Raw genomic sequence first — 22620 nt, 5'->3', positions numbered from 1 at the left:
TCAGGGACTTTAGTGCCTAGGCTGGCTTTGAACCTTCATCCTCAGATCTCAGCCTCCAGAGTAGTGGGGATTGTAGGCGTGAGCCACCAGCCCCTGCTAAAGTAACATTATGCCTAAAAGTTTGCTGTTCCTTCTGGATCTGGACCACATTCCTGGTGTTTATCAGCACATATTATAGAGCCCCTGCCACCTATGGAAGGAGCTAGAGCTCCCGAGTCTTTGTGATTGTGGCTGCATCTCCTCAGGGGACTTGGTGACTCCATGGCTGCACCCTGTCCTTGGCACCATTTCTGGCTTTTTTCTATGTATGTGGTACTGAGAACTCGAACCCCGGTCTTCGTGCATGCTAGGCAAGCACTCTACCACTAGGCCAAACTCCCAGCCCCTGTTTTTTTCTTGGTCCTGGGGTTTCCTATTTAGAACTGAACCCTGAACCCTAGCCAGGTTATGTACCAGGCCTTTGGTAGTAGTACTAGAAGATGACTGGTTTTCTTTGTTTGTTTGTATTTATACCAGTACAGAGTTGAACTCAGAGAATCAGGTTCTTTTTATCTTTTTCACCCAAGGCTAGCACTTGACCATGAGCCACTTGCTGCTTTGTATTGGTTACTTGGAGTCTCTCTCTCTCAGATTTGACTGCATGGACTGGCTTTGAGCCTTGATCCTCAGATCTCAGCCTCTTGAGTGGCTAGGATTATGGGTGGGAGCGAGTTGCCTGGATCAAGACTTCCTTGTCAGTCCGTGGCTCACAGCCTGTGGTGGACAGGGCTGGGCGCCCTCTCTTAGGCGCTGCTTCCCTGCAGGGTTCTCCGCTTCAGCTGGTAGAAGTCCATTCCCACAGCAGCCTGGGTGGCCCAGCCTGGCTCCTAGCTCCCAGCAGGCACAGTGCATGCTTCACAGGCTGCGAGCAAGGTGCAATCCAACAGCAGGACTCCCTCTCCCTGCCTTCCTGCAGTCCTCTGTCCCCTGGGCTGGAATGGAGGATTCCAAGTTCCCAGCAACTTACAGGAAAGTAGTTGTGCAATAAACAGAGAAATGAATCCATCGCCAGAAGACTGCTCCTGAATTGAGAAAGAATTGGGTTCAAGGCTCGGCTCCACTGCCTCCTACCATTGCGGTCTTGGGGTGGCTCACCGAGCCATGGCCAGGTTCCCAGGACCGAAGGAGCACTGCGCGTGCGCATTGAACATTAGCCAGCATTTCCAACACAGAGGAAATTCTCTCCTTCCAGTAGCCCTGAGAATAAATAGAAACTGCATGTGTCCATGTGTGACCTACGGCAGGTGCTCGGAATTATTTGTCAAATGAAGGAAGGCTCACCCCTGGATGGGAGCCACCTGCCCGCCCCGCCTCGCCAGGCGCCTAAGACTGGAGGCACCCAAGGCCCAAGTGCTAGGTTTCTCTGGCCTGCCCCTCAGGCCTGGGAGGGAGAGGCATCCAGCCCCACAGCCTCTCCCCGGAGATTTGATGAAAGGCAGGGACTTGTGCCAATTATCAGAGAGTCCCAGTGGGTGCCAGAGAGTGGAGGAGTGGGGGAAGGTGGCTGTCGGGAGGTACTTGGAGGCTGGGTCTTGTGATTTCTGTGGTGTTTGGGGCTCAGGGTGACTGGGTAAGTCCCCTGGGATGATAGTGAAGCCCTCAGCTGTACTCATTCCTGCCTGAGGGCCAGAATTGGCTTCACCCAGCCTCCACCCTCCACTGTGTAGAAATGGGGTGTCGATGGATGTAGGGTGATCTGGATCTTGTATCTAGATGGGACTTCCTGACTTCCTCTTGGCTTGTTCAGCTGCAGGGGTGAGGTGGGGTAGGGGAGGGCCCTCAGCCACTCTGAAGTCTGCGTGCTGGCATTTGTAGAAGCCAGAAGCTCTGATAGATCCTCGCGGTACCATGGGGACCTTGTGAAAAGAGAGAGGTGGCTGAAGTAGGGTGGACTGTGTGCCCTGTGGCAAGAGATGGGGGCTTTAGCTGGGTGCGGTGGCTCACGCCTGTAATCCTAGCTACTCTGGAGGCTGAGATCTGAGGATCGACGTTCAAAGCCAGTTGGACCAGCCCCGAGAACTAAAGCACTAAAGTCTGTGAGACTCTTACCTTCAATTAACCACCAGAAAACTGAAAGTGGTGATGTGGCTGAAGGGGTAGGGCAGTAACCTTGATCTGAAGAGCTCAGGGACAGTGTCCAGGCCCAGAGTTCAAGTCCCACCACTGACAAGATAGAGGGCGGGGGGTCTTCGACCTGCTCAGGGCCTTGCGGGTCCAGGGTAACTTAGCTCCACGTACCAACCTCCTGGCATGGACAGCCTTCCCACTCTGGAGGAGGAAACGTGCTGGTTTCATGCCAGGCATCAGGAAATAGGAGGAGCAGTTCCTGTACAGTGGCCCCCCCCAAAATCCTTTATGGCCCAGATTCCCTCTGGACACCAGTCCTGCACCCTGGGTGAAGGACTCTCACCGATGCAAGGCTCTGGCAAGGCAGTGCTACCCCAGTGATCAGGCATTTCTGGAGAGGACAGCCTTGGAATCTTCCTGATGTCTGACACACTTTTTTTGCTGACACGGTTAATCTGTGCAAGCCCATTTCCAAGGATTGTGTCCAACAGGCCCAGAAACATCTAGAAAAATCTGTTATTGTAGATATCCAGCAAGTGAATTAGCAAATGCTTTGGGCATTGGTGAGATGGGACCCTACCCCACTGCAGACACTAGGCTTTGTGCTCACTGGAGGGGGGCGGGGGAGGGGAAGGAACAGGACTTCTTGGCCAGGGTTCCAGGCCTAGCCTGGAAGTAAGCAGTTTGGCCATGAAAAACACCACAAGGGGAAAGCCAGCATTGCAGGTGGGCTGATACCAGGACCGTGTTGCTGGCTTTCCTTTTCCTTTTCACCTGTCCTGGGGTTTGAATTCAGGTCCTGGGTGCTATCCCTGAGTCTCTTTGTACTCAAGGCCCAGCACTTTACCATTTGAGTCACAGCACCACTTCTAGCTTTTTCTGAGTAGTTCATTGGAGATAAAAGCCTCAAGGACTTGCCTGCGCTGGCTGGCTTCAAACTGCAGTCCTCAGATCTCGGCCTCCTGAGTAGCTAGGATTACGGGCATGAGCTCCCAGCATCCGGCTAGCTGAGTTGTATTTAATTCACTGCTTCTGTTCTCTGAAGTGCCTGGCCAGTGGGCTCCAGGCCAGAGAGAAGGGGAGTTTGGCATCTTGCCCTGGTCAGTGGGTCTTTTGCAGGGACATAAATCCACGCCTCCCTTGCTAATGGCTTGAGTTGTGACATTTCTGACAAGTGCTCTTGCCACAGACGGCTTCATTGTTTGGTTTAATGAGAAGGTGGGGCGCTCTCCCATCCATCATGGCTGACACCTCCCCCCGGGACTGCACTTGGTAATGGCCGTGCCTGGCACACATCCCCAGGCTTCACTAGCGCCTGCTTCCTATCACAGATAGTTTGTTTACTCTGTGCCGCGCTGGGTGCCAGCGCCTCATCATTCACCTAACCCAGGGTGTTCCACAGCTGATCCTGGGCCAAGGTGCAGTCTGAGGGTTCTGAGGGAGGCAGACCCTCAGGATTGGGGGGGGGCCTAAAAAAATGGGGGCCTAGCAGATAGCCATGAGAACCACAGGACAGAGATGCAAAAGGGTCCTCTTCTCATTCAAGCAGTACTGCAGAGACTTCTGAGCATATCCTAATTCTTTGCTTCCACCTGTCCCAAGAGCTTTTGTCCTACTGGCTGTCACTGGTGCAGAGGTTTAAGTGAGTTAATATTGTAAAACTTTTGAGGGGAGGCAGCATATACAAGTAGCTAGGGAAGGCTTTAAGATCATTTACCTGCCCGCTTTATCCCCCAAAGAACTCGTGTGTGTGTGTGTGTGTGTGTGTGTGTGTGTGTGTGTGTGTGTGTGTGTACACCAGCACTAGGACTTGAACTCAGGGCCTTGCCTTCTTGCTTGAGTTCTTCTGTTCACAGCTGGTACTCTATCACTTGAGCTCTTTCTCCACTTCTGTCTTTTTGGTGGTTCCTTGGTGATAAAATTCTCACATTCTTTCCTGCCTGGGCTGGCTTTGAACCAGGAGCCTCAGAACTCAGTCTCCTGAGTATCGAGGATTAGCAGCGTGAGCCACCGAGGCCCAGCTCACCTGTGACGCTTTTGCTTCAGCTTGATGACAGCAGGAGCCACTCGAGACATAAGGAGAGAGCAGTAGCAAGAGACACTAACCTGGGTGGTTGGGCCCTCAGTGGGACTGAGGCAGAGACACCCATGCACCGGCCTTGCATCTCAACCTGTCCTGGTCCAGCAGCCTTGGGCAAGTCACTTCCCCTCTAGAAGGCCGGTGTTATAATGGGAAGCTACCACAGGTGGTCAGGCGAGGCCAAGGTGCTGTGTGTGGAAAATCCATGTGGTGAGGACACAGAGGCCGGTGTTCTGGCCGGTGTTGTCATTGCTGCTGCATCCACATCCTAGCCTGATGCCACTCCTTGGACACAAGGAAGAATGCTAGCTATAGTGTTGGCAGGTGCAGGGTGAGCATCTGGGTCTCCAAACCCATCTCCTTGCATGCTGCTAACTGGGGTAAATAGTGCCTCTCCGTTTCCACTGCCAGGACTGAATGTGGGCTGTTTACCCCTGAACACACACGCACCCATACACGTAGCAGGCCGGCCTGATTGTGAAGCCTCATAGCAGTTGGCTCTTGCCCTCAGGAGCGGGTGGACCTACTGGGCAGCATTGTCCAGGAGCACGAGCAGTACCAGGCCAATGTGAATGAGTTCCAGCTGTGGCTGAAGGCAGTGGTGGAGAAGGTTCACAGCTGCCTGGGATGGAACTGCCAGCTGACCACAGAGCTCCGCCTGGCTGCCCTGCAGGTGAGTCCTTCCCATCCCAGCCTGAGCCCCAGGACTCCCCTGAAGCCTGCAGCACCCATGCTGTAGTGCATTCATTCATTCATTCATTCAGTCAGTTTTTGTTTTTGCGCTGGTCCTCGGGCTTAAACTTAGGACCTGGGTGTTGTTCCCGAGCTTTCTAGCACTTTCCACTTGATGCACACCTCCATTTCTGGCTTTTTTTTTTTTTTAGTGGAGATAAGTGTCTCATGGGCTTTTGTGCCCAGGCTGGCTTTGAACAGTGGTCCTCAGATCTCAGCCTCCTGAGTAGCTAGGATTACAGGCGCGAGGCCCTGAAGCCAGGCTTACATTTGCTTCCCCTGCCCCCCATGCCCTCTCTCCTCCTCTGGTCCCCCCTGCAGGACATTGCCAAGGATTTCCCCAGGGGTGAGGAGGCGCTGGCAAGGCTGGAGAAGCAGCTGCCTGAGGTCGTGGGGAACACCTCTCCCCTGGGTGCCGAGAGACTCACTGCAGAGCTGGAGGAGATGCGGAAGGTCCTGGAGAAGCTGCAGATGCTCTGGCAGGAGGAGGATGGGCGGCTCCGGGGCCTGCTGCGGTCCCAGGGCGCCTGTGAGCAGCGCATCCAGCAGCTGGAGGCTGAGCTTGGGGAGTTCAGGAAGAGCCTGGAGCGGCTGAGTCAGCAGGGCCTGGAGCCCACCTCGCCGGGGGCCACTGAGGACCAGCTGGTGGCTCACTGGAGGCTCTGTTCCGTAAGCATCCGTGGGCCCCCGCCCTGGGGGAAGCAGAAAAAATGATGCTTGTCTGCATTTTCCAATGAAAGGACTAGGTTCACGGTGGGTAAAGAACAAAGCCAGAGGAAGAGCAGGACTGCCAGGCGTGGGCCTCAGAGCCCGTCCCTAGCCAGTGGTGAGATGAGGAGTAGACATCTTTGGAAGGGATTTGAGATGTTGAACCAGAAGGAACACATTGTAGAGAGATGCGTGAGAAACAAGGGAAGGTGTCTAGAGGTGCCTGTGAGGTGGTCCCACAAGCATTCATGACACTGTGACAAAAGGCTAGAGAGAATTAACTTACAAAGAGTGAAGGTTTGGGCTCACGGTTATGGTGCTCTGGTCTAGGAGTTTCCCATTATCTGGGGCCCATGGCAGAGTCAGCACATCATGAGGCAGGAAGCAGACAAATCCCAATAGCACCACGCTGGAGAGCCGGCCTATGGCATGTGGAGATTTGGGGGGCACTCAGAAGAGTGAGGGATTAGCACCCCTCTCCATTCTGTGTCTTTGGTTATTTCCATGAAGGAAATGCTTCAAAGAAAAGTCACCCCGTCTTTCTTCATCTGCACCCCTCCTGTATTTTCTCTCCTCCTTCGAATCTTCATCTTTATGCACCCCGTCTTTGTAGTGAGAAAGAGAGAGGTGTAAGTGCTCACTCTGGGTCTGTGGTCTCTCATCCAGCCTCCCAGCAGGGCAGATCACCCTCCTGCACCGTCTTTCTGCTTCCCCCCACCTCATATGCACAGAAGGAATAATGGTCATTGAACCCCAATTCATCAGACTCGCCCATACTCAGCTTCCACTTACAAGTCACCGCTCAAAAACCACTGGCTCAGCGTGGCACCGTGGCTGTGGGTGGGGAGAGGGGACTGAGGTGAAAGTAGGGCCCCTGGTTCCTGCTCTTGGTGACCGGTTTGGAGAAGCTGGTGGAGGGCTGTACTCCCTGGCCCATGCTCAGTCCCCTTCCCATATTCCCAAACTCCCTTACCCCCCACCCCGAGCATCCCCCCCATGGTGCCATCCTGTCCTGCAGGCCACAAGGGCAGCGCTGGCCCTGGAGGAACCTCGCGTGGACCGGCTACAGGTCCAGCTGAAGGAGCTGCTCAGCTTCCCCGACCTGCAGCTGTTCTCTGATGGTGTTGTGGCCTCCATCCAGGAGTATCAGAGGTACGAGGGGGCTGAGGCCGGGGTGGGGGCCAAGCCCCATACTACCAGCCCCTCTCCAGAAAATGGGGTGCTTTCTCCTGGCCCTACTTAGTGACTGACGCTGTCCTGGGCCGTGCCTGGGCATGATTTCTTTTCCTTGTGAGGCAGCTCATTCCGCTTCTATGTGCTGTGGCACTGTGGTGGCTAGAAGAGGGTGAGGTCACTGGTAAAAGCCATTTTCTGCTGGTGACCACAGCAAACCCAAAACATCAGAGCCTGCGTGGGGATCTTTGGCGGGGAGGGAGGGCTGGTGTGTGTGTGCCTCCCTCAGCCCCTGCTGCCCAGCTTCCTTGCCCAGCAAAGACCGTAAGAGAAAGGACACCTGCTGTGTCCTGAACTTAGCTCAAAGTGTCTGCAAGCCACGGTATAGCCCATACCTCCGTCTGCCATGGGGTTATTTCTGAAGGATAGATGCTTCCGCTCACAGGTGTTCTAGGTCCACATCTGTGGAATTGGGACAGGGAATTACATTTCCTGTGGGATGCGGAGACAGGGTGGGCTAGGGGCTAGACTTCCTGTGTGCAAAGCTGCGGAGGGACGGATGGAGGGGGTCGCAGTTTTGCTCCATCTTGTAGATTCTAGATTGGCAAAGGTCCTCAGGGGCAGATTACCTTTGGGTATTAGACCCACCTTTCTGCTATTTACTCATCTTTTTAAAAATTAGATCAAGTTTAAGCTGAGTGTCAATTGCTCACATTAGTAATCCTAGCTACTTAGAAGGCTGAGATCTGAGCATCATGGCTTAAAGCTACACTGGGCACAAACATCTGAGAGACTCTTATTTCCAATTAACCACCAATTAACTGTGCTATGGCTCATATATTATAGCACCAGCCCGGTGGGAAAAAGCCAAGCGAGAATACAAGGTCCTGAGTTCAATGCCCAATACCAGCACAAACTTAATAATAAGAACAATAAGAACAATAAAGAGCCTGCAGGTTTGATCTCAGAAAGACCCGAGCCATGCCAATGCTTTAAATTCTTTTTATAGTTATTATAAAAGTGATGTGTGGAGGGGTTGCAGTTACACAGTCAGTGGAGTATTTCTTCTTGGACAGTACCAGCCCTCCCTCACTCCCAGTTTTCCCCTCCCTTCCCCACCCACAAGGTGTATATATAGTTCATTTTCCACATGGTGTGTAGTGAGTACCACTGCTGCATTTGTCCAGTACTTTGTCATATCCGTGCCCAGCAGTCTCTGCCATCTACCTCCCATATCCACCACCGCAGTTACTGCCGGTGTCCGAGAAGTAGGAGAGAGAAGTGCATGCTGGGCTCCGGGAAATCCATGCAGGCACCTCAATCCTGGATTAACCCCACACTTTGCTCTCCATTTCTCCCCCTCCTGTCCTTGCAGCATGAAGGCTCTGAGCACCCGGCTCCGCAATGCTGCCAGTGCGGAGCTGTGGCAGCGTTTCCAGCGCCCCCTGCGTGATCTGCAGCTGTGGAAGGCCTTGGCCCAGAGGCTCCTGGATGTCACCGCCAGCCTGCCCGACCTGCCCTCCATCCACACCTTCCTGCCCCAGATTGAGGTAAGGAGTCCTGCTCCAGCCAGACTGGTTGATTCTTGTGGTTGGGGACTGAATGGGCTACCAGCCAAGCATGTGGCATGTGAGCCACTCTTCCAGGCCATTATTTGCACTGTGGCTCTTGGCCTCGGGGCTGGCTCTTTCCTTGCTTGTCTGCTTAAGGGGATGGAGTGAGCCAGCTTGGGCTCAAACCTCCAATTCCTCTTGACTCAGCCTCTGTGTTTCCTGGGAGTGTTTTGTGACAGATCGTCAAGGCTCATCTAGAACAGATCCTACCTGGCGCCTTCCCAAGGCTACCTTAAAACCCTAAAGCCTTCTTCTTCTTCTTTTTGGTCAATTGTGAGGCTTGAACTCTGGACCAGGGCGCTGTCACTGAGCTCTTCAGCCCAAGTCTAGCCTTCTACCACTATGAGCCACAGTGCCACTTCTGGTTTTCTGGTGGCTAATTGGAGATAGAGTGTCATGGACTTTCCTGCCCAGACTGGGTTTGAACCACGATCCTCAGACCTCAGCCTCCTGAGTAGCTAGGATGACAGGCGTGAGCCACCAGTGCCTGGCTCCTAAGGCATTTTATGGGTGGCTTAAAGCAGTAGAAGTTTGTGTCTCAGAGTTCTTAAGGCCAGAGGGCATCAGCTAGGCCCTGAGGACCCTGTTAGTGATGGAGTCCCCCCCACTGGAGGCCCAAGTGGCTGAGCGTGGGGTGGGCCACTGTGGAAGGGCTGTCCTGCGATATACCATGGGAGTGGAGTAGTTGGGGTCTCTAGGCTGAGCGTGGAAGCACAGCCCGTGGAGGTGGGATGGAGGAGGGATTGCTGAGACAGGTAGGAGGCAGAATTCCATCCTGGCCGTGGCTGAGGTGACAGATGGGGGTGAGTGAGAGAAGAATCAGTGTAGGGTCTTCCAGGCCAAGGCGTCTCCTCACGTGGGTTTGCTGTTTCCTGGGACACACACCCAGAGGCCAGGCGCGTGTGGGCTGGCACAGGTGTGCTCCGTGGCTCATGCGTGGTTTGGGCTCCCTAGGCCGCCCTGGTGGAAAGTTCTCGTCTGAAGGAGCAGCTGGCTGTGCTGCCGCCAAAGGCAGATCTGCTGGACGGGGTCTTCGGTGGGGAGAGAGCGGGGGCTCTGCTGGAGCAGGTGGCCGGGGCCTTGCGAGACAGGGACCTGCTGCACAACCGCCTTCTGCAGAGGAGGAGCAAGCTGCAGGTAAGTGGGCCCAGGCTCTTGAGCTGCCCCGTGGGGATTCTAATCCCACCTCTAGCCCTTGCCACGGTGGCCCTGGGGTGAATCTTTGTCCCCCACAATCTCAGGCCTTTCGTGTGAGAAAGGATTCTGCTTCCCTTTGAGCTGGTGCCCTGGCACGCTGCCAGCCCCAACCCACCAGAACTCTGTACCTCAGAGAGCCAATGGAGGGCACACAGGAGTAATTGCGAAGGTTAAACAACCACAATGCCAGAAATATGGTTGTTGCTAGAGATACACTCTCTTGCTATATTGAAGCAAAGATAGAGCTTGCATTTTTATTTTTATTTTTTGGTGCCAGTATAGGGCCTTGATGGGATCCCTTTTTCCACTCAAGGCGGGTGCTCTACCACTTGAAGCACAGTTTCACTTCTGGACTTTTGCAGGTTCATTGGAAGTAAGAGTCTGCTGTACTTTTCTGTCAGGGATGGCTCAGAACCGTGATACTCGGAACTCAACTCCTAAGTGATTAGAATTACAGATGTGAGCCACTGGCACCTGGCTCTTCTCTATGATGAATGTCCTCTGGGTCTCTGATTACAGTGACCTTAATGATGACAATCTATGGGGCGCTGGGTGCAGGCCAGGCACTGGTCAAGAGCTTCTCATCTGTGATCCTCTGGTCTCAGGACCCTGTGGGGAGGCGTGTCTTATTTCATACATTCAAAAAGTGGCTCATGCTCTAGAAATGGCAGGACCAAGGCTCAGGCTGCACAAGCTGCCATTTGATTGCCTCTAAGGCTGCGATGTCACCCCAGGTTCTGACCCTCATGGGCAGGGCTAGGCCTGCTTTCAGGAATTGGGGGGATTAGGGGAACACGGAGGAGAGGAAGTTGAGGTCTCTCCATGGAACACATAGAAGCTAGTGGGAGAGACAGCAAGCATGCATTCCCCAGGGTCCATCATGGTACCGATGGTAAACAAGGGTCCACAGACAAGCTGTACAAAGCAAGAGCCGAGGGTGTCTGTGTGTGAGTACCTGACCGCATAGCAGAGACAAATGGGCATATCTCTGTTCCAATAAAACTTTATTTGAACAGAGAGATCTCTGATAGGATGGGGGCAGAGGGAGGCCCAGCTCCTGACTCCCAGGACAGGTACCCACCCCAGCACTCTCAAGTCTCAGCACACAAACAGAAGGTACCCAGAAGGTAAGGCCTTCATTTGCAGTGGCTCTGTTTTGTCTCCGCAGAGTTTGCTTGCCCAGCACAAAGACTTTGGGGCGACTTTTGAATCCTTGAAGAGGAAGTTGTCAGACCTGCAAGTCAGGATCCAAGGAGAGAAAGGGCTCCAGCCAAACCTTCCCGGAAAACAGGCCCAGCATTCAAGGTTGCAGGTGAGGGGGTTTGCTGGCCTCTGTTACCTCTACACAGGAGGCTCAGTTGTGCATAGTTGTGCATAGAAGTTGCCCTCCCTTCTCACAGGGGGACTAGGGGTGGGAGTAGGGGGAGAGCAGCAGCTAGCAGGAGCCCAGGGCTATGATCAGTCACCACCTAAGATCTGACATTTTGTCTCTCGTTGATGGCTCTACCACTTGAGCCACAGTACCAGTTCTGGCTTTTTCTATGTATATGTGGTACCGAGGAATTGAACCCGGGTCTTCATGCATAGTAGGCAAGCACTCTACCACTAGGCCAAACTCCCAGCCTGGGTAACTTATTTTTTTCTTTGCCATGTCTGGAGCTTGAACTCAGGGCAACCCACTTGCTCAGCTGGAGCTCTACTATTAGAGTCACACTTGCAGCCTGAGTTTTTTTGCTGGTTGATTGGAGAGAAGAGTCTTGTAGACTTTCTTTGCTTCGTCTGTCTTCAAACTGCAATCCTCTAGATCTCAGCCTCCTGAGTAGACAGTATTACAAGAATGAGCCCCACCCCATCGGAAATTTTTTTCTTCTGGGACTAGAATTTGAACTGAGGGCCTCCCTGGACTCTCACTCAGAGACCCTCAGTTACTCCCCGGTGGAGAAGCAGGAGGCACTGCTGATCTTTTCCTGTCTCCTTGCAGGCTCTTCAGGAAGAGGGGCTGGAGCTGGGAGTCCAAATAGAGGCTGCGAGGCCTCTCATTCAGGAGAATTCCAATCACCAGCACCAACTGGACCAACTTTCCTCTGACCACCAGACCCTGCAGAGGGCCTTAGAGGTAAGGGGCTAGCCAAGGGCCAAGTCGCCACTAGGTCAGGGCCCTGGAAGCCTACGAGCCTGCCTCCTTCCTTTCTTCTCTTCCTCCCTTTCTCCCTCCCTTCCTTCTTCCCTTTCTCCCTTTAAGGGCCACTGCCTTGTGCAGAGCTGAGGTTGCCTTGGTTATGACAGCCAGGCTTGCAGTGGGCCTGGTTCTGCAGCGCCTCATCTGCATCGCCCTCTAGTGGCCATCCCAGCACTCGCAGGCGATCTCACAGGATCCATTCCACTTTGTGCAGTGAATGTTGCCCAGGGCTTCTCCAGGCCGAACTCTGGACACCTGGACTCTGAAGGAGGCCTAGGTCTGTCCATTTTCCTGAAGAAAACTCAGTGTCCTGTGCCCTCACTGGGATCACAGGCATGCGCCACTGCCTCCAGCTTCCTCTGTGGAAATGTTGTTTCACAGACTTTTCTGCCCTCATTGGCCTGGAGCTGACAAGGCTGGCCCTTGTTTCAGCTGCCTGTGGCTGGAATGACAGGTGGTCTTCATGGCACCTGGCTGTGGGATTAAGAAGAGGCCTTGTGAATGTTTCTGCTTGGGGCAGCCCTCAAACTGCAGTCCTCCCATTGCAGCCTAACAAGTACCTAGAATTACAGGAGCGAGCCACTGGTGCCTGACTTAGGTCTGAAAAGATTACATGGATCTGTGTTTGCCGCAGTCAGAGACAAGCCGGAGTAACACCAGCCACTCTCATGCCCTCCTGGCACCACTCCTGACCCTCAAGAGCAACTCCAGCTGCAGATTTGAAACCAAACGGGGATTGGTTATGGGCTTTTTCATGTGATACTTGATGTTCTAGAACATTCCACCAATGAGGTGTTCCCGCACGCGTTTATCCGTTCTCCTCATAATGGGCTCTTGGGTTTGAAGCAATGACAGCAGACACCCCAGGTGTGCCCTTGGGGAGGGCATTTTCACGGGGCACCTATCAGGAGCTGGTGGTAGGAGATGGCTGGGTCAGAAGGAACTCCGGTGCGTGTTTGAACCCAGGGCCTTTCTTATTTGAGCCATACCTCTAGTCCTTTTTTGCTGCTGCTTTTTTTTTTTCTCAGATAAGAAAGCTGGTCTTAAACCATGATCCTGTTGATCTCAGCCTCTTGAGTAGCTAGGATTACAGGCGTGAACCACCATACCCAGTTCCAGTTTACCCTATGCTTCCCAGGGGTTTTGCCAAGGGCTGTGGACTAGGACAGGATGGGAGCTGGGCATGCCCCATGCAGACCCACAGAAGTAAGGCTTGAACCAGAGTTGGCCTGTGCAGAGGGGAGACCCAGCCCTGTGCTGTTCCTGCTGGCATTGGGGAACTGGGGTACCAGCACGTTGGGGCTCTGCCTCCACTCACACTCAGGGCACCCTGGCCCTCTGGGCTATGCCACAGGATCTGATGGACAGGTGTGGGCAGAGTGTGCGGGAGCACTGTACCTTGAGCCACCGGCTGCTGGAGCTACGACAGTGGATCGCCATGGTCACACAGATGTTGGCATCACAGCGGGCAGAGGCAGGCTTTGAGAAGGCCGAGCCCAAAGAGGCCGAGGTAAGATGGCTCTTCCCAAGCCTCCCACATCGGAAGGCAGAGCCCTCCCCAATCCTGGGGGCCTCACTGTCTGTGTCCCTGTGTCCCTCAGAGGCTGCTGGCGGAGCTCCCAGGCAAGGAGGCTCAGCTGCCCCTGGTGGAGGCGCTGGGCCAGCTGGTAATGGAGAAGTCTTCTCCAGAGGGGGCGGCTGTAGTCAGAGAGGAGCTCCAGGAGCTGGAGGAGTCTTGGCGGGCCCTGAAGCAGCTGGAGGAGGTGGTGCTGAGGTGAGAGGCCTGTAGCACCTTTCTGCTGTGCTGCAGGCTGGTCGGCCTGTGTACCAGGCATGGTGCCACAGGCTGGGGTGGGGGGTCAATGTCTGCCCACTTGGGCCCAGTTGGTGACTCTGACTGGGCTGCAAGAAGTAGGGAGTGCTGTCTCCATTCTGCCTGGCTTGGGCCTCTGTTTCCTACCCCTCCCCGCCCCCCAACCACAGGTCGTGCGTGTGCCTGGGAGAATATTGTAGGTGGGTATTGGGAACAGGGTACAAGAGGGCCCACAGCACTCTGTCACCACCCAGAAAAGACCCCAAGGTCATTGTCAGCAGCAGAACCGAAGTCGCTGCTGCCCTGCGCCCCAGAACTTCCCCTGATGGACCATCACTCTCTCCCTGTCTTCTGGCCTCAGCAGGAACTGGCAGCTACAGACACCACCTGGGGATTCGGGCAGAAAGCTGGTGTTTACCAACAACATTCCCAAGTCTGGCTTCCTTGTCAACCCCGGGGACCCCATTCCCAGGCGGCGGCGTGGGGTGAACGTCCAGCAGGTATCAGGAGGGGGACAGGATGTAGCTGCTTTTGCTGTGTGTCACAAAGGGACTCAGAGGCCTCACACTGAAAAATATTTACTACTTGGCATCAGCTGTTACTTCTCTTTACTGCCTTAAAAACAACAACAATAAAAACAGAGTCATAAGCTGGGTGCTAGTGGCTCACGCCTGTAATCCTGGCTACTCAGGAGGGTGAGATCTGAGGATCATTGTTCAAAGCTTGCCCAGGCAGGAAAGTCCATGAGACGCTTACCTCCAATAAATTACTCAGAAAAAGCTGAAGTGGAGCTGTGACTCAATTGGTAGAACACTAGGTTTGCACATAAAAACAGCTCAGAGATAGCACCCATGCCCAGAGTTCAAGTTCCAAGACTGGCAAAAAAAATAAAAAGCAAAACAACACAAAAACCCGAGCCATGCTGAGAAGAATTTGATTGCTGCTCGTTCAGAAACAATCTGTCAGGTCAGATGTGCTTGCATATGCCCATCATCTCAGCACGTGGGATGCCCAGGAGTTCAAAGCCAGCCTGAGAGTAAAGCAAGCCTTCATCTCAATTATTCATTCTTCCAGTCATTGTCTCATTTCTTCATGTATTATGTATGTGGTCTGCAAATTTTCGAACTTGTGGGACTGATGTGTGGCTGAGCCTGGGAGCACAGAGTGAGGGGTTGAGGAGGGATCCAGGCAGGTAGAGGTTTACAGAGTTCATGGCACATATTGGCCCAGGGGCTGGATGCTGGTGAGATGCAGGCTTTTATATGGAAGTCGACAATGAAGAACAAACCCTGCCTTTATCCCCCTCCCCCTTCCCCCTCCCCCTTTCCTTGCCACCCTTTAGTCATCCTGTCCTCACCTGTCCCCCCCCCCACCCCGCTTCTCTCTATGGAATCCCCAGTGGGCCTTTCTCACCTCTGTCCCTGGTCATGTGACTTCCACAGGTAGACCCATTGGAGGAAGGGGAGGGCGGCCATGAAGATTTCTCCCAGCTACTCAGGAACTTTCAGCAGTGGCTGCAGGCAGAAAATTCCAAGCTGATCCGAATTATCGCGATGAGATCCACTGCAGCCCAGGATGTGAAGACCCGAGAGACAAAGCTGCAGGTTTGTTCCAGGGAATGATTCTTTGTCCACGGGGTCTGTGCTCTCAGCTTATCTGCACCCATGGAATCTTTCAAACAAAGGAGTAGATGCGCCCAGTGCTTGATGAGCCATTTTCTCTGGTGGAAAAGAGCAGATTTTAAACTTTTTTGGAGTGTGTGTGTGTGTGTGTGTGTGTGTGTGTGTGTGTGTGTGTGTGTGTGTGCCCATACTGGGGCTTGAACTCAGGACTTGGGCACTGTCCCTAAGCTTTTTCCTCAAGGCGGGTGCTCTATCACTTAAGCCTCAGCTCCACTTGTATCTTTCTGGTGTTCAGTCGGAGATAACAGTGTCATAGACCTTCCTGCTGGACTGGCTTCAAACCCTGGTCCTTAGATCTCATCCTGATATGGTGACTATGGCAATGAAATTTCCATAAGTGTTTGGGAGAAGACAAGCTTCCAGCCATTGTAGTCACTCTCTCCACGCCCTCCCCCTTATTTCTTTTCTATCCCTTCTCCCCACCAGGGTCTCAAGGTTAGTAGTTGCTGTTGACCTTGACCTTGATGAGATTCACTGCTGGACTCATCCTTCCCCAGTCCACTCACCCAGCCAGGCAGCCAGCATCACTTAGGAATACCTGCTCCTCTCATGACAGCATTTATAATGGGCTTGGAGCCCTATTTTTGTTTTCTAAGACTGTTTTTAACCAGGCCCTGGACCTCCTGTCCTACGCGTTGGCTTTATAAAACTGTACTGTGGGAGCTAGGAGTTTGGCATAGTGGTAGAGTGCTTGCCTAGCATGCATTAAGACCCGGGTTCGATTCCTCAATACCACATACATAGAAAAAAGCTGGAAGTGGTGCTGAGGCTCCAGTGGTAGAGCTCTAGCCTTGAAAAAGTCCAAGGACAATGTTCAGGCCCTGATTTCAAGCTCCAGGACTGGCAAAAAAAACCAAAAACCCAAAACTGTACTGTGATAGAGATAGAAATGTTTTTTACTTATCCTGCCGGAGAATGATTTAAACTTCTATATCTGTGTTCCAGGGTCTTTTTGGAGAAATCTCTGACATTAATGTGTGTGTGTGTGTGTGTGTGTGTGTGTGTGTGTGTGTGTGTGTGTGTGTGTGTGTGTGTGTCTGCTTGTCTAAGTCTGTGTGTGTTGGTACTGGAGCTTGCTTAGTTTATTGTTTTTTTTTTTTCTTCAATCAAGGCTGGTACTCTACCACTTGAGCTACAACTCCACTTCGGGCTTTTTGCTGGTTAACTGGTAATAGATTTGCCTACCCAGGCTGGCTTCAAACCAGGATCCTGAGATCTCAGCTTCCTGCATAGCTGCTTTACAGTGTGGTTTCCAGGGATTTTCATAATGTCTCTGTTGCATATTTCTGCTTCTCCTTGATATCTTGTGACTATATGTGTTTGCTTTGCTTGTGTGATGGACATTGTATTTGGCAAATTACATGAGTAATTTTAGGTTTAGGGTAATATTTCCTTCCACAGACATTTGTTTTTTAATTGCCAAGAAGTAGGGGCTTTCTCAGTCTGAGGGCGCTGAGCTCAAGCCAAGGCTGTGTTCCTCTGGACCATTGAGGTTCTGGAGCTGGGTAGCAGGTGCACACAAGTTAGGGTTCACTTCTGGTTCACCTTTACTTGGTGGGTGAAGTGTACAGATGTCTCCACTGAAGGGGGGACCCCACTCCTTCCTCTTCTTACCCTGCAAGGCTGCCCAGAGCCTTGTAATTTCCTAATTATTCATATGCCAGCTTGGCAGGAGGAAGTCCAGACACACAGGGCCTTCTCTTCTGGATCTCATCCTTTGTTGAGCTTTTGCTTTTTCCTTTATTCAGTGCTGGCATGAAACTCAGTACCTCACACATGCTAGATGGGTGCTTTACCACTGAGCCACACCTCCAGTCCCCCGCCCCTCCTTCAGATTTCACCTCATCTGCCATGCTCTTTGTTAACCCTCTTATGGCTGGCTCTGTCCGTAACACTGTGTCCTTGATGAGGGGTTCTATCTCAGTTATCCAGCTCGGCATTGTCACACACTGTCTCCCCCTCCCACTTCAGGTTCGCCCCTTCCTCTTGTTTCCTGGTACCCAACTCCACTACAGCAGAAATAACTTTTAGCTGCCCTGGTCTTTCCTAGTAAATTCTGAAAATCTAAGCCAATGACTCCATATCACACAGCCCAAAGGATGGGGTGAAGGCAGGACCCAAAGCCAACGTTTCAGCCCGGGATCCTCCCTCTGTAGCCCTTGTAGCACCCCAACATCACCCTGCAGGAGCCCTAGAAACCCGAGGTGTTACACTCTGACCACAGTACTCTGCCTTCGTAAAATAATCTACCAGGCTCAAAAATGCCTTCGGAAAGATAATCTAATGGTGGTCACTTTATTAACGAGGTGAGAGGCCACCGTGGCCAGCATTCTAGCTGACCTTCCACACGTAAGGCCATCCTGGAGCATTCCAGAGAGCGGATTATGTGCCTCCACTTGAATCTGCATAACGTATGCATCAAATGAAGTTCTTGCATCATGAGTTCTACCTCCTGGCCACCCCCCTCCTCCACAAGCCACAAGAAGCTGCTCCATGCCTGACTCTGCCTTCTCCCTCAGGAGCTTGAGGTTCGAGTCCCGGAAGGTCAGCATCTCTTTGAGAACCTTCTTCGCTTGGGTCCAGCAAGGGGTCATTCAGATGAGCTGGAAGATCTGCGCTACCGCTGGATGCTGTACAAGTCCAAGCTCAAGGAGTCTGGCCAGCTCCTGGTAGGTGCTGAGGAGACGGCAGGGCCCCAGGAGGGACGTGGCTGGGGACACAGAGCTGGGCCTGTGTAGACCCAGGTGACCACTCCTGGGAGAGGAGGAGACCCTGAGCTTCCGGCTTCTTGCTTCACACCATGTGTTTGGCCACCTATTGCCTTGTGAGGCCAAAAACAATAGCAATGGCAGAACCCCAAGGCTATGCTTGCTGGTAGCCTTGCTGAATGCTCTTGTTGCCTTTCTCCATTCAGTTCAGTTCCACAGCTTCCTCTGATACAGATTCTGCCTCTGGTCTCCACATGGGGTGCTGGGGGAGTGGTAACCAGACTGGGCGGGAGGAGGTGGCAAGCCCCTCAGACCCAGGTCCGGTCCACATCAGCCAAGCTAGGGTGTATATAGTCCTTTCTGGTCCCCAAGATGTTAGCCACTAGATGTCAGCCCAGACCAAGCCAGGCAGCCATGTCCCCAGCGTCTGGAGGAGGCCTTCCCAGACACAGTCCCACCTGGGCCTGAAGTGTGTTCAAAAGCTCATTAAATCCAATCTCCTGCTGGCTCTGGCTGTGCCGATGACCAGAAGTTTTCAGAAATCGCTCCCCTGACAAAATGAATATTCCATTACAAGTTCTGCTGGGATTTAAATTTCACTCACCTCCATCTCCCCTCTCCCCCTTCTTTCCTTCCTTGAAATAACAGACGCAGAGTTCTCCAGGGGGGCCGACTGGATTCCAGAAGGTACGTATGTGTCTGCCATCTGCTCCACATGGCTGAGGGGGAGCGTCAGTGACACTGGGGCAGGACACCAGGGCTATTCTGGAAGGTTCTGTGAGTTCTGAGACATGTTAATAGTGAAGCAGTCCTGGGGTATAGTGGGTGAGGTCCTGGGGCCTAGACATTGTCTTTGGGCTTTTCTCAAGGCTAGATCTCTACCATTTGAGCCACAGAACCACTTCCTGCTTTTTCTGTGTATGTGGTACTGAGAAATTGAACCCAGGGCTTTATACATGCTAGGCAAGCACTCTACCACTAGGCCATGCTGCCAGGCCCTAAACCCCACCTCTTAAAGGTTCCACTGCCTCCAAAAAGTGCCTCCCAGGGCACCAGGCCTCTAAATCCAGGCTGCATTTTGTTTGATTTGGCTTTGGTGGTGTGGGCTTTTTTGTGTGTTTTGCTAGTTTGGGGGTCCATATGTGTGCATACAGCTCTACATGCCTTACATGCATGCACATACAGGCCTGGCAGGTAGAAAATAAGTGGTGTCTGCCAAGGCTGTAATCTTGCCAAACTTGAAAAACATTCCACGTATTATTTTTAGTCCAAGGGAAAGAAACAAGCCTGCTCCTCAGCTAATTATTTCTGAGCGGCTGGTTTTCTATACTTCCTTTTTTTTTCTTTCCTGGCTCTAAGTTGGCGGAGGCTCTGGCTGCATCCGTGGCTTCGGCCTGCTTGTTTGTATAAACAGAATAATTAAGATGTATTAAATCTGTAGCCCGTGTGTCTGCAACACAATGCTCCTGGATGTTTGTTCCTGGCATGCATGTGCGTGCACACACACACACACACACACACACACACCCAGACATGAGGCGTAAGTACTCTTTCAGATGCGTGTGTAAGCTCCAGCCACACATTGGTCCAGGATGTGGTAGTATTCCTATCCTGAGACATACATTTCACTTTATTTTAGCTTGAGGAATAAATTGGCCAAGCTAGGCTCATCTGCAGGACGGATGGGCAGACATATCTGGGGGTTGACCAGTGTAGGCACTTGGCATTCAGGCAGCAAGTGGTCACTGCAAACAGCATTTCCATCACTCTGTGTGTGTGTGTGTGTGTGTGTGTGTGCGCGCGTGCGCGTGCGTATGCTCCTGTACCAGCCTAGGGGTCTGTGCACTGTCCCTAAACCTTTTTGCTAAAGGCTAGCGCTTTACCACTTGATCCATGGATCCCCTTCTGGCTGTTAGGTAGTTAATTGGAGAAAAGAGTCCCATGAATTCTCCTGCCCTGGCTGGCTTTGAACTTCAGTCCTCAGGTCTCATTCTCCTGCGTAGCTAGGATAACAGGTGTGAGCCACTGATGCCTGGCTTTCACTCGACTGTTTTAGAATCCTAATTTTTCACATTTTCTCATCTGGGACACTTAGTTATCCAGTTACAATCTAGTTCTTCTCCAAAGAGTGTTTGCAGTCATCATTTCCTCACACTGGAGCCCGGGGTTGCTTTAAATCAAACCTCTACTTGTAGGTCATGTTTGGTTTTATCTTTGGACCACTCTGATAGTGTAATTTTGAGATTGCCAATTGGTGGGAGCTCAAATTCTCAGGAAAGAGAACCCCTTCCCTTCTGCCTGCCCCCTTCTACGGGGTGGATGATTCCTCCTGCCCCAGCATTCCATGGGTGTGTCAATCCAACACTCCGAATCCACAGTGGTTACTTCCTTCATGGCTGGTAAAATAATGATGCTCTTTGTTTCATCTTTTTTTGGAGCTTGAACTCAGGGCTTGAGCACTGTCCTTGGGCTTTCTCAAGGACAGCACTCTACCACTAGAGACACAGCACCATTTCCAGCTGTTTCTATGTATATGGAACTGAGGAATAGAACCCCAGGCCTTCATGCATGCTAGGCAAGCACTCTACCACTAGGCCAAACTCCTGACTCATTATAGCGATGCTCTTTATAGTCCATGTCTTAGCTTAGATGAAATATAGTGTAATGTCAAATTTCAGAAAGCACTCGTGAGCTTTCCAAGTAGATAGCAAGGTCTTTCCAGCTATGACATCTGTGGCATCCTACCATGTGTCAAGTGCTGTAATGGACACTCACATGCCTGGTGATTAACAGTCAAAACTGTTGTCGTGTGTGTGTGTGTGTGTGTGTGTGTGTGTGTGTGTGTGCGTGTGTGTGCAGCATGCATGCACACCAGTCCTGGGGCTGGAACTCATGGCCTGGGCAATGTCCCAAGTGCTCAAGGCTAGCACTCTACCACTTGAGCCACAGCACTACTTCCAGCTTTTCCCGTGTATGTGGTCCTGAGGAATGGAACCCTCATGAGTGGGCTTCATGAGTGCTAAGCACTAAGCCACATTCCCAGCCCTTCATCTTGGCTTCTTCTCTGCTACCCAGCATTGTGGCTCTCACATCCCCTTTCCTGTAACACCACCACCACCACCACCATCATTTCTACCATCATCACCACCACCACCACCATGATCAGTGCCATCATCACCTCTATCACCACGACCATAGCTCCATAACTATATCACTGCCATCATCATCACCTCCAGCCTCCTCACTGTCAGTGCTGTGTCCACACCATCACCACTACCACACTACCACCACCCTTAGTTACCATCGTCACCCGCAGTCACCACCACCATGGCTGCCAGCATCCTCACTGTGACCATCAACGGCATCTCCTCTGTCACCATCAGCATCATAGCACCCTTCTTACCACCCCTCAGCTCGCCCACCCCCAGCGCCCCATCACCACTGTTATCCTGGCTGTCATCCCTGGATGGTGGCAGTGTGCGCTCTGCGGGGAGCCAGCAGACACTTCTAGAATAACAGAACTAGGGCTGTCTCTAGTGACACTGACTAATAACACAAATCGAGTGCTAGGTCACTAACGACTAGCATGCTTTCCTCATGTGGGCTCAGGCCACAGAGAAGGAAAGCAGCACAGCGAGGTCACTTTGGTAGCATCTAGCCTGGAGCCTACCATGCCACATCTTGGCCAAGAGGGCCTCCACATCCCAAACAGCCTGCCCTCTTAGGAGTCACAACACACCAGGAGTCACAGCCAGACAGGGCACCCTGCAGAACTTAGGAAAGCCACTTGGCATTTTTGTGGGCACTCCAGCAAAGGGGGTGCTGTCAGGAGACACCTTTCAAGGTGAAGAGGAAGCAAAGGGGAGGAGGAGCAGCAAGAGGGGGAGGGGAAGCAGGAGACAGAAGATGAGAAGAAAGGACCCATGGCGGTGGTGGCAGTGGTTGGGGGGGCGGTGTGCACCCAGAGGGTGACCTGGGGACCTCCCACGTGCCAGGCACCGTCTCATGATATCACAGCTCTGTACAGGGCCATTGTCATCATCCCTGTGAGAACGTGGGATTTTAACATGGGACCTGCCCTGAAGACCACCAGTGAGCATGCGCAAAAAGAAGCTGCTTCATGCAGGATGGGCTTTTGTCCTGAATAAACTCACGGGTGAGGAAAGTCCTGTGAGTGGAACAAGCCTGGAATGCATCCACCCAGCCACGGCCCACAGCTCAGGACCAGCCCCTCACCTTCCTGCAAGCAGGGCTCACTGGGTGCTACTCGGCATCTCCAGAGAGCGTGGGACACCTGACTCTAGCCTAGGAAAAGATCAGAGCCACAATACTATTGGCAAAATGCATTCTACTGAATGTGCCTTGCTTTCATTCCACTGTCAAGGTGGAAAAAGTCAAACCCCTCTAAAAGTGGGGACCATCTGTAATCACCAGCAGAATGTGCCTGCGTAAGAATTTTAATTTATAGTTATTATAAAGGAGTTACAGTTACATAAGTCAGATAAATAGTATATTTCTTGTCACTCCTTCCCTCCCTCTCAAGGTCTCCCTCCCATCCCCAGCCACACGTTGTCCAGTTCATTTTCCTGAGTGCCCAGTGAGGAGCGTGCTGCATCTGCTCGCCCTTTG

General features: G+C 52.5%; 1 protein-coding gene across 4 annotated transcripts in view; it reads left to right on the top strand.

Annotated features, from left to right (window-relative positions):
* Positions 1-22620, top strand: part of Syne3 (spectrin repeat containing nuclear envelope family member 3) — a 91062-nt gene that overhangs the window by 34265 nt on the left and 34177 nt on the right. For 3 of the 4 annotated variants that reach the window (XM_090344781.1, XM_090344780.1, XM_090344779.1), the window contains 13 exons: positions 4698-4859; positions 5240-5587; positions 6645-6778; positions 8175-8349; positions 9367-9549; positions 10778-10921; positions 11591-11725; positions 13143-13298; positions 13390-13562; positions 13963-14101; positions 15044-15205; positions 17803-17952; positions 18640-18678. In XM_090344781.1, coding sequence (XP_090200907.1) covers positions 4698-4859; positions 5240-5587; positions 6645-6778; positions 8175-8349; positions 9367-9549; positions 10778-10921; positions 11591-11725; positions 13143-13298; positions 13390-13562; positions 13963-14101; positions 15044-15205; positions 17803-17952; positions 18640-18678 — 2100 coding nt within the window. The remainder of the gene's footprint in view (positions 1-4697; positions 4860-5239; positions 5588-6644; positions 6779-8174; positions 8350-9366; positions 9550-10777; positions 10922-11590; positions 11726-13142; positions 13299-13389; positions 13563-13962; positions 14102-15043; positions 15206-17802; positions 17953-18639; positions 18679-22620) is intronic. The other variant, XM_090344782.1, reaches the window with a different exon arrangement.

This window comes from Megascapheus bottae, chromosome 14, assembly GCF_031878675.1.
Source record: "Megascapheus bottae isolate mThoBot1 chromosome 14, mThoBot2.hap1, whole genome shotgun sequence".
NCBI lineage: Eukaryota > Metazoa > Chordata > Mammalia > Rodentia > Geomyidae > Megascapheus > Megascapheus bottae.
Note: the sequence above shows the minus strand (reverse complement) of the source record. Positions and strands in the feature narration are given on the sequence as shown.